The following is a 17,129-nucleotide window of genomic DNA, read 5'->3' on the forward strand; positions in this document are numbered from 1 at the left end:
CCTGGAGAAGAGTTCTTTCCAGTGGCACCCAGTGACAAAACCAGAGGCAATGGGCACAAACAGAAACACAGAAGACTAGTTTTGAATGCCAGAAAACTCTTTTTTCTTGTGAGGGTGATGGAGCCCTAGACCAGGTTGCCCAGGGAAGTTGTGGAATCTCCATCATTGGAGATATTCAAAAGCCGCCTGGACATGGTCCTTGGCAGCTGTCTCTGTGTGGCCCTGCTTCCACAGGAGGGCTAGACCAGGTGTTGTCTAGACATCCTTTCCAACATCAACCATTCTGTGATTTTAAGCTGGATACCCTACAAAACCCAAACTTAGCCAGATGTTTATTACATTGGGAAGACAGAAATTATAAATATGAGTAGCTGTGTTTTATTCTGCTGTATTTGTAAGATACATTGTATCTCTGCATATTGTAGGAGAATTAAATTATTGTAATCCTTAGGCGTATAAAGCACCTAATGAAGCTTTTGTTTGCTGTTCTTTTTCCTGGACCACTGTCTCCAGGGAGGAAAAGGTGTGCCTCCAGGAGTAACAAACATCACACTCTTGTGAACCCCACATATCAGGCCCTGCTGTCCTGTTCCCTGAAACAGCCAGCCCCCTAGGGGAAGAGGTTGGTGTGTGGCTCCATCTGTGACAGTATAAATCCTTGGAGATGCTTATTATTTGGGGGTGCAATTTAAAGTAACTCTGAAGCTGCTTAAGTGTTCAGTACTAAAATGATTAAGTTTTTGTTGAGGGTGAAGGATGCAGTCTGGCTCTGAACTCAGCTGTCTGGGTGCTCACCTGCCAGGTAGATCCTCTTCTCTAATTCCTGCTTGGTGGGTGTGGTCTTGATTTCCATAACTGTTCTCTAAAGCACCTGAAAATCAAAACATTTTGGCTGGCTTTTCTACATATGGAAAGCTCACTGACCCAAACAGCCTTTTTTTCCCCTCAGGTTCTCATTTTCAGGAGAAAATCTGTAGTGCGTTTCTTCAAGCCATCACCTCCATAGTTTTTCAGCTGGCAACTCACCCATAACAGGCAGAGACCATTTGGCATCTAAGACTGTGCTCTCATGAGGGGGTAAAGGATTGGCCTCTGACCTCCCACTTTTCATCTGGGTTTTGTGAGCACCGTGTGAACATGACTTATCCATATACTCTTGCTAACCCAAACAACGAAGACTCTTCTCACTAGCATAGTGTGTGCTGTGGTTTTTAACTTGTTTGGCAGTGCTTAAGAAGCAAATGATAAAACTAAAACTGAAGTTGCCCGTCTGCTTTAATGGATGAGGAGGGGAAGTTGGAGGATAATAGTCTGATACAGGGATATCAAAATAATTAAATGCTGAGTGTCAGAGAGTAGTAGTTTTTGTGATCTAATATTTCATTTGTAAGGCTACTTGTATTTTTTTTTTTCAAGTAGACTACATGGCTTTGAATCCATTCAGACCTTAAGATTATCTTTCTCCCATGTTTCCACTACCAAACTCCTTGCAGCATCAGAACATGTTGAGTGATTGTCAGTCAGCTGGTATTCCCAGTGCAGTGTTTTTGTATTACACTTAACTTACCAAACAATGCAGTAACTCACTCTAATACTCCTACTTTTTTTGTTATTTGTTTGGGCTTCTTTGTTTGGTTTTTTTGGGTTTTTTTTTTTGTTTTTTTTTGTGAGATCTGCCTTAATAAACACCTGCAGATAAAGAGTCTGCAGGAGTTGCATTTTCCACCCTTGGGAGCCATGGCTTGCTTGCTAAAGCTGTTTGCCATCCCCAGTTTGACTGCTGCAGCCCTGTTCTCTGTAATTGCCTGTCTGTGTGAGGTACAGTGTTATTTTTGGATTGCAGAGTACAGATTTACATATGGGAAGTGGCACCTTGTTGAGCCATGAGGCAAAATATTAAGCCTCTGGAAGTCAGCAGAGCTCAATACATCCCAGTTAGTTGTCCTTTTTTATCTGTTACTTTGCAGTTATTACTTGTTTCAAGGTGAGCTAAGACCAGATCTGCTAGGTTATTGCTGTTTATTCTTGAATACACATCAAATTTAATGTGTTTTGAGGTTAACTTCTGGCAGATTAGATGACTATTTGCTATGAATCCCCATTCTGTCTGGCAGTTAATTTTCTGCATCCTGGTATAAAGTCTCTTCAGGATGAGTGTAAACTCATAGTCATACACTTTAGTTTTACATAGTGAGAAGCAGGGAATTGGATTCCATGATACTTGTGAGCACCTTCCAACTTGACATACTCTGTCATTATCTGGTTCTGTTACTGGACAAAGGTGAAAATACAGTTCTCTGTTTTGTTTTTCATTGTTTTGTTTTGTTTTTTTCCCCTTCTGCAGATAATGGGAAATAATCAGTTGGACAGGATACATGGTGAAAATGCATTCTACTTCAATGAAGCTGTAGTGTGTATGTCCCTAACCAGAATCAACAGATCAGATTCTTCTCTCGTTTATGAGGATGGTGTGTATGGGATGAATATCTCAAATTCTGATGTAGCAGGGACTAGTGAAAATCAACTGAATATCAAAATGGACACTTCCTGTCAGCAAACATTAACTAGTGCACTGTGGAAATCCACTAGTCCTTATCAGCAGATGTCTTTTTCCTGCAAAAGCAACAAGGATAATGGTAATTAATACTTAATTTAATTAACCAGTCTTACAGGCAGTTTGTCTCCTCTCTGTCTGAATAGTCCTAGGAACAAAGACAGCTTGGTAGTGGTGGAAGCAAGAGATTTTGATAAAACGGTTGCATGCTTGTTCTCAAGATTTTTGATGATAGGTGAGAAAATAAGCAGAACAGAGATACAGAAAATTACTGAAAACCCATGAAACTCCTTTTTGTGTCTGCATAATAGTACTCAGAATGTGTTTTTCTCTTAGTCTTTTCCCAATGCTTTTCAACCTATTTTTGCAAGCAGAAATCCCTCTTTTCAAGTGCATTTCGCTGATTGTTTGTGAGCATATGTGCACTGCTTGATAATTTCTGGTTAGAATAACTTCTGATTTAATATCTTAGAATTGTAATCAGTGTTCAAACACCCTTTTCTTGCTTCATTGATGAATTAAAATATCTTTAAAGATCTGTGGACATACAGTTATATCACTTCTAAGAAGTAATGTAATCTTTGAAGTGTTACATTAGTTACTCTTTTCGCATTATCTTTCTTTATTCTTGCATTTTACCAGTACTCCAAAGATATGTAGGCTGCATGGCAATAACTGATCGTGGCTACTAAAATTAGGGGAAGAGGCTGCCTATCTGAGCACTGAATGCACTGAAAATTCCTCAAAGGTCTTAAAAATTTATGAGAAACTCTAAACTGTCTAGGGTTTATTCCTCAATTTGCACAATATTTGTTTTGATCTAACTTCTTTCATTAGTGTGAGTTGTAGAGCAGGATGTAAAAACATGAGCTAAAAGTCTTGGGGGCCAATGGTGCACTTTTGGTGTAACAGATTAAATAATCTGATGGGATTTTCTGCACAGTTGTGAAATTCAGGAGATGTGACATGTCAATGCTGCAGCATTGCCTGAGCTCCCATTTTTCTGCAGTTGGCAGTGCAGAATAAGTTCTATTCTCACATCAGCTTCATGCAGATCAGGTCACAGCAAAGACCAGTGGGCAGCAGAATTAAGAGTTGAAAACATACACAGGTACAATGGTTAATTGTCTTACATCTGTGATTAATGAACTTGCTCCTTACTACTCCTTGTAATGTATTAAGGCATCCAGTACAGCCTTACTAGTCTTTGGTGCATGTTAGAAAACAAAGCATGTTAGAATCAAAGGTAGGGCAGGCTAGTCACATCACCACAATCAGCAAGCCAAGCTGATTAGTAAAAGAGATTAATATTTCTAAAAATGCCTAAATAAGTAGCCTGGTGAAACTCATTCTAGTTTGTCTGCGGTTGTCGTTTTAGCTATAGGTATAGGCTAAGCTAGTGCAAATTTTAAAAGGGACACATATGTAGGTTTAAACCTCTCAAAAGTGGCTTAGCTTGCATACATACATACAGATAGAAGCTAACCAGGACACTTTCTGTTGAGCCCACATGAGAGAATCTTTTTTAATTAAACTGGCTTGTACCAGTTTAATTGTATTGATTCTAAGATAAGCTGGTGGAGCTTCTGCGTCTCAAGACACAAGGGACCAGCTTTGTGTTCAGCTGTTGTCAGTGCATACTGTGTAGACATCCTTACCTTGCCCTGGTAGCAGGGCACCAAGGCAGTCCCAGCACTCTTGGGGACAAGCTCTAGCTACAGAGTAAGCCTCTGTAAGCCTTTTTTGTTTATTTTATGTCTTTCTCTGATTCTTCTGCACTACTGTATTTTTCTTTCCTCCTTTCTGTATTTCTCAGTCTCCTCTGAGCTGAGCTCCTTTGGGATCTTCCCTCTTGGGGAGCCCCGCTTATCTCAGTTCTCTAGGTTTGAAGAAAACTCCTGAGCTCATTAAAATCTTGTTTCTCATGTTTATTAGAAGGTTATTACAAAACTTGTCAGGTCTCTCTAGACTAGCTGCACAAAGTTAATTCACTGCAATCTGGCTCATTTGCTTCTGATGGAACAGAATGGCCTTGTGGCTCACTTTGGCTTTGAAAGCACAAAATGGTCCTGAACTACACAGTTCTTTTATCTTTATACTTATTTTTATCCAATTAACAATAGACAAGTATATTATTTTTCTTAATGACCCAATGACCCAACACCTGTGTGCTGCACTGCGGCATTTTCTAACCAATCACTTACTATTACCCAAAAACCTCTAGAAGAAGAACATGAAGAAGAAAGAAGCAGGAAAAGAAACAACATTCTAAATCCTCCATCTTGCTTTCTGCTTTCTAAACTAGCTTAATCTCTAAACTTTTTCACCCAGTGACTTAAGAAAACTCTCTAATCTACACACTCACACCTTAGCTTTTCTATCTGACATTAACATTTGTTTTCATGTATCACCATGAAAACATGCTCATGAACTTCATGTTATATGAAATTCAGCATTTTTCTAGATCTTAGAACTAAGTATCAGAAACAAGGGCACACATTTTGTATCTCAGACTCCAACATCTCTGACTAAGATGTGTTGGCAAAATGTGCAGTTACTGCCCGGGTAGTGCCACAGGACACCTTATGCAAAGGGGTGAAGCAAATCCTTGCAGCATTCTCACGGTTCAGATGATACTGTGAAGCCTACCACTGCATTGCTGGAGCAGTCAGGGCTGGAGGCCTCCCCTCACAGAGAGATGTGACATCACACTCCAAGGCTGCATTTGTGATTCAGAAGGTGACAAGAATTTTATGCTCTGATCATGCAGTGCATTAGTCTGAATGGTTCAGACTTCTGTCTTGCATCAGGACCACGGTGCAGGGAAGGAGTGGGGGATGAGAAGAGTGCTGAATTCCCTGAGGGACTCTGCACATGGAAATTATGCAAATTGCTTGTTCCTAAGGAATGTCACTCAAATCAAACAATACAAACATTTCATACTATGAAACATTTCCTTTTTCTTTTTTGGGCATATTTTCTTCCCCAGAGAGTTTAGCAAAATTTCAGAAAGTCTCCAACCTTGTGCCTCCACTTTCTGACACCTGTGCAGGATATAGTCAGTTCCAATCGCTTTGAAGGAAAACCAACTTAAATGCAATGCAGGAAAGAACTTAATAGCTGTAATCTTCAATATTTTAATGTGGATGAATGTTTCATGGCATTTTCCTCCATTTTCCAACTAGCTTTGTGCATGAACTCTCATAATCATCTTTCAAAAAGCATTATTAAGTAATTGGAAAACATAGAACTAAGAAACAAATACTGAGTATGGTTTACTGCATATAGCCATGTACCTCATACATACATGACCGGACCTAATATGCAGTTAAAGTTTTGTGTGTACACAAAAGGAATTTCTTGGGTTTGATTAACTTTCTCAGAATTATTAGGCATTTTGTAAGAAGTCTGCTCTGTCAAAAAAAACCCCCTTAAATTATTTAAAGAGAAGCACCATCTAAACTTGTTTCCAAGGAGTTAATCACTCTGCATTCTACCTTATGTTAAGTACTATTCAATTAAGCTTCATAAATACACAGAAATGGAAACAGCTACATTACTCCAGTGCATAATTTTCCATTCATATTTCCTAAGGTAAGACTTAGGTCTCTTCACATGGCTAACATCATGATTATATATCATTGTTTTATGTGTATGGGTGGGAACTTTAGTAAAGACCTTCAGGCAAGTTCCCACAATGCTGAAACTGGCATAAATAACCTCACTAGAAAAGGTGTGTCAGTCAACAGGAGGAAAATATGATGGAAAGAAAAATGTGTTAATGCTTTACAGTAATGGTTATGAAATTATCTGCATGAAAGGAGCAAGTACTTTGGCTAATTAGGAAGGAGGGGAAGTATAGGTTTTGTGTCAGACTAGACTGAGAATTGAATAAATTAGTCTCGCATTTAATTGACATGTCAAGGTTAACTAGCCAAAGTGATGCCTAAGGATTTACCTATGGATTCACTTCTTTGATTTCAGGAATCAGTGCAATTTAAATTTTTTTAAGCTTTGAAGTGAACAGCATTGTTTGCTGCTGCTACCTTAACTTCATTTATTCAGATGTTGTAGCTACAGAAATAGAATTGAAAGGTGATAGATCTGGAAAACCTCTGAAATTTGAAAATAGGAAGGTTTTACCTCAGGCATTTAATATGAAGGATCTATACATGTGATAGTTTTATATATATATATATATATATGTGAAAAACATAGTTTAAATCTTTATAGGGATCAAAGGAAAACCTGGGATCTTCATAAACAGCCAAGTGCAAACCCAAAGAGCAAAAATAGAATTCTATTTGGCTAATGTAATTTAAATATTTTTTTAAAGGACAGAAATTTGTACATATATGCATATAAGCAAATGAGATAGCTTGATTTTAGAAAACTAATTAATTTATAGTGGCTTTCATCAAAGTAAGTGGTTTCTAGAGATGTAAAATACTTAATTTGCAACAGAAAAAGCAAAAATTCGAGAAACAATGTGTAGTATCCTAGAACTCCATATAGTTTATTTGACATTACCTTCCTATTCCTTAAGTGAGATTATGCTAATGGTGATTACTCTGTTGAACCTGTTCTTAAAACTGTATATCAGATTCAATTGCTTTGGTTTTCCATTGTTATTAAAACAGTGCATTTTTTGTCTATATGCTGGTTTCAGCTGGGGTAGAGTTAATTTTCTTCTCAGTGGCTGACATGGATTTTGTGTTTTGGATTTGTGCTGAACACAGGGTTGATAATACAGAGATGTTTTTGTTATTGCTGAGCAGAGCTTGCACAGAGCCAAGACCTTTTCTGCTTTTGGTACTGCCACACTGGTGAGGGGACTGGGGGTGCTTGTGAGGTTGGGAGGAGACAGAGCCAGGACAGGTGACCCAAACTGACCAAAGGGAGACTCCAGACCGTGTGGCACCAAGCTCAGTGTATGAAGTGGGGGAAAGGAGCAGGAAAGGGGGGGGACATTTGTGGTGATGTCATTTCTCTTCCCAAGTAACGATTTTGCATTATGGGGCCTGACTCTCTGGAGATGGCTGAACACCTGCCTGCTCATGGGAAGCACTGGATTAATTCCTTGATTTGCTTTGTTTGTGTGCACTGCCTTTGCTCTCCCTATTAAACTATCTTTTTCTCAGCCCACGAGTTCTCCAGCTTTCACCCTTCCAATTCTCTCCCCCATCCTTTTGGTAGAAGAGTGAGCAAGGGGCTGTGTGGGGTTTGGTTTCAGGCTGGGGTTAAACCAACACTGAGGCTATCTTATCTAACATATGTTGTGGCATAATGATATTGCATAAAAGTACCTGCTCTATGTTTGCATCAGGGAGGTTGATAACAATAGGCCTGGCTCTTTTCTCATATTTGTGTTAAGGTGGATTTGTTGCAGTCAGGAGAGGTTATACAGTGTAAAACTGATGCAAGTATGATAAAAAAATCAGGTGAAATATGCTTTGAACTACAGTGTTAAAAAGCCATCTGAAGTGATACAGGCTGTTTGTCTGTGCTTCCAACTTGAAACTGGATTTTGGCAAGGAGCAAATCTCAGTAACTCAGGGCCTTATTCAGATAGCACAGCTACTGCTGCCAGTGCTGGAGGTGGCTGATGGGATCCCATGTTGAAGACTTTGAATGATGAATTTTTGAATTACTTTCATCATGTGGAACCTGGTAAATAATGATTAGCAACACCCCCAAAAAAGTCAACACAGTTCTGCATATGTGATTGTTGTGAGTTAAGTGTTATATTGTTTTTGCGGAAAGAACTCATTCTGAGTACATCTGATTTTTCTGAGTTGGAATGTAACCGTGTCCCATATAGAAAACACTTTATAACAGCATGCTTTGGAGTCAGGGACAGGCCAGCCCCTTACTACCTGCAGAATTGCATGTGAAGGTTATAACATATTTTTTTTTCTGGTATGTCTAATAATATGCTTAATAGTGCAATTTTTTTCAATGTCCCATACAGTGAGCAAATTCTTTCTATTTTTCTTTCACTTAGGAAGAGGGAAATTTTTGAAAAGCGAAGGATGATATAACCCATGGAGCTCCCAGTTTGTTAGGGAGCCTCCTGAGTGGGTGTGATATTTTGAGATACTTTAAATTTTTTGTCTTTTTTAATTGAGTAGATGCCACATTGACAACAATTCCAAACTGACTTTTCTGTGTTCAACATATCCCTACTGCTCTAAGCGTGGATGGCTACACAGGTGAGCACAGAGCCTATTCAGCACTCAGTGTAAGTTATAATGAGAATAAAATTAAATGGAAATATATAAGAATATGAAGTTGAGCAACATCAGCACAAGCATCTTCCAAGGTCAAAATCTCATTAATTTATTAGAACAAGTAATCTCTTACTTTTGACTCTGCAACAAAGAGCAGCTAATTTGCCTCTTCTCCATACCACAAAACACTGATTTTCATGCTCTGCTGGAAGACTTCTGTGTCTATGAGATACTTGGTGGAAATGAATCAGAGAGGAAATTATTTTTTTCCTCTTGGGAATAACACTGATCTTTGCTTAAAGCAAATGGCAAAAGGGATTAAATCATATGGTAGTGTGATACCAAAGCGAAAAATATGTCATTGTATGTCACCTACAATTAGTATATTTTGAATAACACTTGCTTTTCACCTCTCTAGCAGTCAGATTTTGTTGTTCTGATTGTTTTGTTGTTACTGATTTTCTCAAAACACTTTTCTTGTTTCTGTAAATAACCACAGTAGATGCAGCACTATAACATAACCCTTTAATTTAGGCAGCTAATGATATTCTGTTTTTATTTTGTACTTTAACGCAAGTAATGCCTATCCTGAGTAATGCCTGTCTTGATTTCATTCTTTCTACTATCTTCTCCTTTAGAGTTCATTCATTTGCAGGGGGAAATTTAAAATAGTGCACATCTTTAAGGTTCTGAATGGAGTAAAAGAAATTGTCTGCCCCTGTCTTTTGAGGTAGCACAGGTGTTGGTGTAATTCTACACACCACATTCAGGCTTTCATTTACTGCAGACTTATTAAACAGCAACAGGATGATAGCTGAATCTTTCTCATTTTTCTCACACTTCTAGTTCCACCAACTTCATTGAGTGGTTTGTGGAGTCAGTGGAATTAGTGGCGTCAACAAAATTGGAATTGTGTGGATGATCCCCCTTATACGCAGGTTTATTCTTTACTTAGATTAGGTCTTTCTAGTAGGTAGAGGTTTCAGGGAAGTAAAGGGGTGAAAGAAGAACATTTCAAAGTAGAAAACCATGGGCAGAGGATTTTTAGCCAGACAACTGGTTTATAGTGAGTTGGATCCTGAGATCCAGCTCAGGGATGTGCAGAGATGTGACTTGGATAGCAAGTCTGCAGGGAAAGAGATGATCTCTCAGGAAAAGGGCCACTAAACAACAGTCTTGCTTGTTGTTTGATACCAAGAAGATTCATTGGGAGGTCTTTGTTTTCCTTGGGAAATGCTCTCTGTGGGTGGAGACCTGGCTGTGCAGTGCTCTGCTTTAGTACAATAAAATATTTAGTATATATTTTGTAATGAAGTTAGAGCCTGAAATAGATGCACTAGGGTAAATAAATAATTCATCTGAATAGCTGAGAGAAGCTTTTTATGGATGATCAAATTTTGCAAGATACTGAGTATGCAAACACGCCCTGTAAAACCATGTAGCTGAATCACCAAGTGTATCTGTCTGGTTTATTTTGAAAAGTACAATCTCATTTTAATTATTTAGTACAATACTTTACGTATTCAAATAAATGGCCTATAGCACGTTGTGCAAAAATAATGAAGTGTTGGTAATAGGAAACCTCCTCAGCATCATCTGTTGTTAAATATTTATTAAGACACTGGGGAAGAGTGTCTGTCTTCTGCTGGTATTCATCACAGGAGCACCCAACTGCTTTCCAATAAATTTAATTGACTGTCTCCAAACTGCTAGAGGAGATTTCATGGAGTATCTTGTTCCCCCTTGCCAGATGCTGTAGAAATCTTTCTTTTGGGTGTAGAATTTTTTCTTTTGGGTGGGGCAGTAGAAAGGAGGAGCCTTGCTGCTGGTATGGGATTTGGTTATAGTTTAATCAAATAGGAAGACTTCCAACAGTCACCTGCTGAGATTCCTTGAGTGTTCCTCAGAAGTCTGATCTAGAACTGGAATATAAATGATAAAAAATAGATATGATTTTTCTGTATTTGTTTAGGGTCTGTTATGGAAAAATCAAACGCATGTGCTTTAGAAGTCATTGAATATATTCAATGATAAAGAATATATGACAGACAAGGAAAGCAGGGAAGATGCAAGGATGGAAAGAGATTTATTTTTTTTTTCTCTTTATTAATTGAACTTGAAAATTGAAGGATAATTGTTGCTGACAGAAAAACTGCAGAGAAGCTGTCTTCTGTGCAAAACAACTTGCCATTGAAGCACAGTGGCACTGGGGAGGGGATGAAGGTCTGAGGAAGGTTCCTGCATTAAACACAGACAGTTTAGAGCTGACAATGAAAATAAATACAGGCAGGTGTTTTAAAACTTGTAGTAAAGGTGAAGTAGGAGGAGGTGATGAATTTGGGCTTAAGGGTAAGACCAGTGTTGCTCATACACGGGAGAAGTGGGAACAGAAGTGAGGAAAGTGAATCCAAGTGGTCTGCATGCACTCGTGGAAAGCAGTTGGCTGAAGGGATGGATGCACATGCTTGTTGATAATTGTGGGGTTTTATGGCTTTGATGTACAATTTTTCCTTTACCTTTTATGCAAATGGTCTTCACAATAGTTATATGTTCTCTTCTCTTTGCTTTTAGCAAACAGTTTAAAAGGGCATTCACTTCAAAATATTCAATCACACCGAAAATTTCTGTGCTTACAATGCAAAATTTGGGGAATGTTCAGCTTTCCTGTTTTTTCTTGATTTTTTTTCAAGAGCTCCAAGAAGAATACATGAGCACATAGACTTCCTGCCAAAAATGAATAAAAATGGCTGTGCTAATACTCAATATGCAATCAAAAATTAGTGAATATTTCCCTCAGTTTTGAGCTCGGGAGAGAACAAGTATCTCTGTGCCTATGAGATAAGAGGCTTCTCTCAGATGCTCACTCTCGTAGTAATGCCCATGTTTTTTCCTGTATTAATCAACATCAGCAGCTTCTATTAAAGGGTAAGATTAGCATGTAATTGATTTGAAACAGGTGCTTTCTCTATTTTTTTTTTTTCTGAGCAGTTCTATATATTGACTTGGTGTTCTTCTGCTGGTCTCTGAGTTTTGATCTTGTCAGATTTTATGAGTAAGAAGTGGTGGATCTGGTCTGTTGTTGGGAAATTACCCTATAAAACCAATGTGCTTAGGAGGAGACTTGAGTGTTTTATAAATTACCTCCCCCTTTCGGCTTTTGTAACAGAGCTGTGCCCTTCTGCTACTCAAGAAAACGTTTGCCAAAGTCCAGAGCACACTTCTTTATGTTGCACCTGAAAGATTGGCCAGACGCTGCGGACTGAATTGATTTTTTGCCAAGATGTTTGATTTAATGTTTATTTCAAAGTGAAAAAACCCCAATAAAACAACCCACAACCAAAGAGCGTCCATATAATATGAGGCAGCGTTAATCAACACACTAACATCTGTCTGTGGTAACAGCTCAGTTTTGATGTGTAAATGTCCCCTTTTATTTCAAAGGGAACGACTTCGTGCTCCAGAGTCTGTCTTTTCAGGGTTAATGCTAGCTGTTTCTCTTTTCTCAGGAGGAAAGGAGATAAAGCCTCACTGCAGTGTTTTATTTTCAGGGTGGAAACTGGGACACTGGGTGAGGGAACTGTGGGGATGTGCTGGCTGGCAGCAGAAAGGGGAGCTGGTTCATTGTCCCTTGAGTCCTCAGAAGTGCTGTTTGGGCCTGTAACTCTATAGGGTTTCTGCTCCGCCACCAAACTTTCAAGCAGGAGTGCTCCCTGCTGATGGCACTTTGTTTTGGCTTCGGCGGGCTGGCCGAACGACTTCAGCAGATGATGGGCTAGGAGGAAATGGTCGCAGCCCTCTTTGTTCACAGCAGCATTGGACACCTGGAAGACGAGGCTGTGGGTGTTTCTGTGCTCCCCCAGCGCTGCTGTCAGCTGCCCTGCCCCTGGAGAGGTGCTCTGTGTGGGTGTGCTGCTGCCCTGGGTGAGGCAGAGACCCCGCGGCGGCAGCTGGCCATGCTCCTTGTGATCCTGTGTAGGAAGAGTGTTCTTGGGGTTTTATGGTTCTTTCCTCTTGATCATTTGAGTGCAGCTGTGTTTAATGAGCTGGAAAAGAAGTAGGTCAATAAAGCATGTGTTCGTTGTTAGCAGAATACCTGTTGGACCACGTGTTTGTCTGTAATTGACCATCTAAAGCTTCAAAGCTTAGCACAAAGACAATTTAATAGGGAATTCATACTTAAATAAATTAATATTAAGCAGAAGCAGACAGCTGTCAGGCAGTCTGCCCTGCCAAGGTGAGACTGTGGGTACTTAATGCTCAGACAAATTATGATTTCAAGTCAGACGTATTTTTAAGTCTCTCTTATTGATATGCATTAGAAAAACAGCATACCAAAAATAGCTTAGAACCTGTGTGCTTTCAAAACCAATACAACTGATAACATAGCTACGTGACTAGGCTAAAATTTTAATCAACCTAATAAATTTTAATCAGCATGCTATGAATTTGATGTCAAAGTGACACTGTCAGTATCTGAGCTTGAATTAATTATAAAATCTTTTGTTTGGTAAACACTAGTGTTAGAAATAGTATGTTTACTGGGCCTTAATGAAAGAAAAATGGCTGCATCATCACATTACTCCACAACCTGGAGTATGAGTTGGAACTTTTTGATAAATGCTATTTTGGTGGAATAATGTGTTGTGTGTTTTGTGTTTCTTGTGCCAAGAATTAGGTCCAAATTGTCTAGACCAAAATTTTCTGAAGACTTATGAGGCAAAACCTGAAAACAGAGCTGCATTGTTTTACCTAAGCCAGCAACTACACAAAGAGCAGAAACATGCAGAATAATGGCAATCCCAGTAATTTTACCATGATCAAAAATCCAGTGTACAGATGTAGAGAAGAGTTATGTTGCAGACTTTATTCATCCTAGGCTTTGAATTATTTCTGTTCTCTGTTTTTGTAACAAAAAATGCACCAAAAGCTGCTAAGACTAATTACTGTAGGATCTCTTCTGAAATAATTCTTCATCTGCTTTTTGTGTAAAGATCTCATATTCATGAAGGTGCTAGTTTGCCTAAGAAATGCAGTGGCTGCTTTTTCACAGGGTTGGGCTGGTCAAAAGTGAATAACAGCATTACAATTCCCAGACTGATTTTCTTGCCTTATTCAGTCAGCTGGGAAATGGATTAGGCTCCTCTTTCCTTGGTAGTTTTTTTCCCCAGTGATTTTTTGAGACCCAATAGCAAGTTCATTTCCTGCTGTGAAATCAGCTTTATTGAGGTGTGAAGGTTTGTTGATGGCATGTGGGATCTCAGCTGCCAGTGTGACTGCAGGGAATTGTCCTCAAATCTTCAAGGCTTAAACGTGACTTTTCTATAGCAAATATTCTGTTCTGAATCGGCAGCAGCAGTGTCTTGGTTGCTCCAGGGAGATGTCCTGGTGTTTCAGGCACCCAGTACCACTGCATGGTGCTCCCTTTCTTCCACCAACTTTAAATAACTGAACCTGCAGTATGGAAAATCTATTGCAATTTGGGAAAGTCTTAGTAGGCATTAAAAAAAGTGATCAAAACTGGTCATGGTGCCTTTCATGGTGAGGAGAGAGGCTGAGGCGCTTGGAGTTCCCTGGGGAATCAGCTGTCTGTTGCTAATGAATCTGCATGGAAACCACTGGGAGCATCATTAGAGACAAAGAGGTGCCGCGGGATTTGCCAGTGGGTTTTTCAGTGGAGCCCATGGGAGTTAGGCTGCTGTTTACTGTTGAACTGTGATGGCAAATGAGAGCCTGTTACCCTTGAATTCCTTTGAATATCCCAGACCCGGTAGACTTAGCACTGTTTTTTAGGTGTCTGCTTGCATTTTGCATTATGCATGAATGCCAGTGTGGGGATTAAATAGAGCAGCTCTGCCGTTTCAAATAGCTGTGGCCTGAAGCTGATGTGTCAGCTGTCAGTCCAAATGAACTTGGTACCAGTTGTTATAAGTACATGTAAAACCAAAACCTAACTATTTATTATTTCAGAAGGTTAGTGCTCTTGTGACTCTTCAACGTATTTGTTGCTAGAAGTGGCATAAATCACTTTTCATTTAAATGTAGTTTTGTTATTTAAAGGGGGTCAATGTGACAGATCTCAGAAAATCACAGCAAGGTAATTGTGTGCAAAATCCTTGTGGTGTGTTCCTTTCCTTTCCTTTTTCCTTTGCCTGACCTCAGAGCTAACCCAGGTTTGAGGAGGAGTCTGAATGTCAGGCCTTCTGAGATCCATTCCAACTTGAATTATCCTGTGATACTGTGAAACCAGGGTCAGAGCTGAAGGAGGAGCTCTAAGGGCTTTCTGTTTAAAACACAGAGACTTGAGAGGTTTTTTGCCTGGAGTGTTTCTTAGTTCCTTGGTTCTCCTGTCCTTCCCATAATCTTCACTGTGGGCATTCTAGCCTTAACATCAAGAGCTCTTGATGGGGGGGAGAGAGAGAGGGGGGGTGAAGGGGGTGAAGGAGAAAATCTGTGGCATTTATTTGATGTGGAAGTGCTAACACCCTATGACAACAGACAGGAGGCGAGAATCAGTGTGACTAATGAGTTGTTTACTTGGCTTTTGTATCCTCCCCCTCCCCCAGGTACATGGGCTGTGTTTGTTTTTATATGTATTGATTTCAGATTCCTGCAAATACCATTCCTTTGTCCTTCACCTTGTCAGCAGTTTGTGAGATACTACTAATCCTGTATTAGTGCTGGAAATGGGAGGGAAGTTAGGATGCTGAATGCTACATTTTTTTCTCTCTTTTCCTGTAAAACGGTACCATGTTTTTAGGCAGGAGCTGTCATTTCTCAGAGTTTGGACCCAGACCCTGTTTGGAAAACTGAGGTCCCCTTATAAACTCCCTCGAGAATTGATCCCACATATAACAGGCCTGCCATCCACTGTTGTTGTTACATTGAGGTGGTCTTAAAAAGGTATGGAAAGAATAGAGTGTCTCTCTGCAGTTTCCTGATGCTTGTCCTCATGGTACCAGACATAAACTCAAGGAAAGTGGGGAAAAAATTGAATTTGATTTTAGTATTGAATTTGACAGTGTCTGTGTGAATGAGACAATTTGTGATGGGATCCAGAATTTGTTAGAAACAGCCTCTAACTCCTTTTGCAAAAACTGGTGGGGAAGACTCCTGGGAATGCCTGGGGTTTCTTTCTTTAGTGAAGTGGTCTCAGCTGAGATTAAAAGGAGTAAAAGCTGTGCTTTAAGAGTATTTGCTACTGAGGTGTGGCACAGGCTACGAGTCCCCAAAAGGCTGAAGTACTGTCACAGATTACCTAATATTTGGTCACCAGCCTCAAGCACACCCTTTTTTGCCTCGGGTGTTTGACCAGCCCAACTTTGAAAAAGTGGGTTTCTCTGGTCTGTTGTTCACTTTTAGCTAGCGTATCCATGATGCAGCTGCAGATCTGGCTTGTTCTTAAGGAAAGAGTTACCTGGAATATTGTAGGAGAAATATATTTTATGTAAGTGAGAAACAGGTAAAGGGGGTTTCAGTTTGCACATAAATTCTGAGGTCCAGGGTACAGCGAGATGCTGACAGCTCTTGGCTGATGCAAAAGTGGGAGGGAGCAGAAAGCTGTGTCAGAGTAGACTGTGGAAGGATCTGAGCTACAGCTCAGTTTTGTTAAAGCTTTGGAAATAGTCAGGGAGTGTTTGCTGCATTTATCTAGCTATGAAAAAAAAAACAGTGTAAATGAGCAAGTGGATGGCTATGGCCAGGTACTTTTGCTTGTCCTCTCTGCGAGGGTGTGGGAGCAAGGCAGCAAGCAGAGCCCAGTCCGGGCAGGAGGGGTGTGGGCAGGGGCCATACCCAGCTTTCTCCAGGTGCTGGTGACGTGGGTGCTGCTCTGGTGGGCGCGCTGTTGAGCCAAACACCGCCCAACAGAGAGCATCCCCTCCAAGTCCCTAGCTTGGAGGGGAGCAGAAAAAAGGATAAGTAAATGCTGAATTTAAACAAAGGGTGTATCACAGAACTCATTTTATGGCTGATGTTGACGGGTGAATTACAATCACATTGAGGGAAGCTCATAAAAGGCCGGTACTTACCTGACTCTTGATCCATAGCAAGTTCTGACTTTGCCTCAGTGCAGCAGAGAATGGGCCTGGAGAACGAGTGGGGAGCTCTCGTGGGCGCCCCAGCTGCCAGGGGAACATGGGAGAGGTTCTTCGATGTCACCTGCTGGTAGCAACCCCTTTGCCTTGCTGTCTGCACAAATAATCAGTTTGTTTTCCTTTTTTTATTTTTATTGAGCATCCTCAGCTCTCAGAGTTCTTTAGCAGACAGCAGCTGATGTTTTTAAGTCTGGTTTCAGAAGTTTCCTCCTTGTTTTGGCAGAGCATTTCAAGAGGATGATTTCTCCCACC

The 17,129-nt window shown here is 40.1% G+C and overlaps 1 protein-coding gene across 16 annotated transcripts in view; it reads left to right on the forward strand.

Moving 5' to 3' along the window:
* ARHGEF28 (Rho guanine nucleotide exchange factor 28) overlaps positions 1 to 17,129 on the forward strand; it is a 110,956-nt gene that overhangs the window by 89,868 nt on the left and 3,959 nt on the right. For 15 of the 16 annotated variants that reach the window (XM_088054290.1, XM_014252385.2, XM_088054292.1 and 12 more), the window contains one exon: positions 2,345 to 2,636. The exons of the other annotated variant lie outside the window; for it this stretch is intronic. In XM_088054290.1, the coding sequence (XP_087910416.1) occupies positions 2,345 to 2,636 (292 nt within the window). The remainder of the gene's footprint in view (positions 1 to 2,344; positions 2,637 to 17,129) is intronic. 16 annotated transcript variants of the gene reach the window in all.

This window comes from Pseudopodoces humilis, chromosome 4 (assembly GCF_049639895.1).
Source record: "Pseudopodoces humilis isolate 2021_Gansu_Grassland_sample_001 chromosome 4, ASM4963989v1, whole genome shotgun sequence".
Classification (NCBI taxonomy): Eukaryota; Metazoa; Chordata; class Aves; order Passeriformes; family Paridae; genus Pseudopodoces; species Pseudopodoces humilis.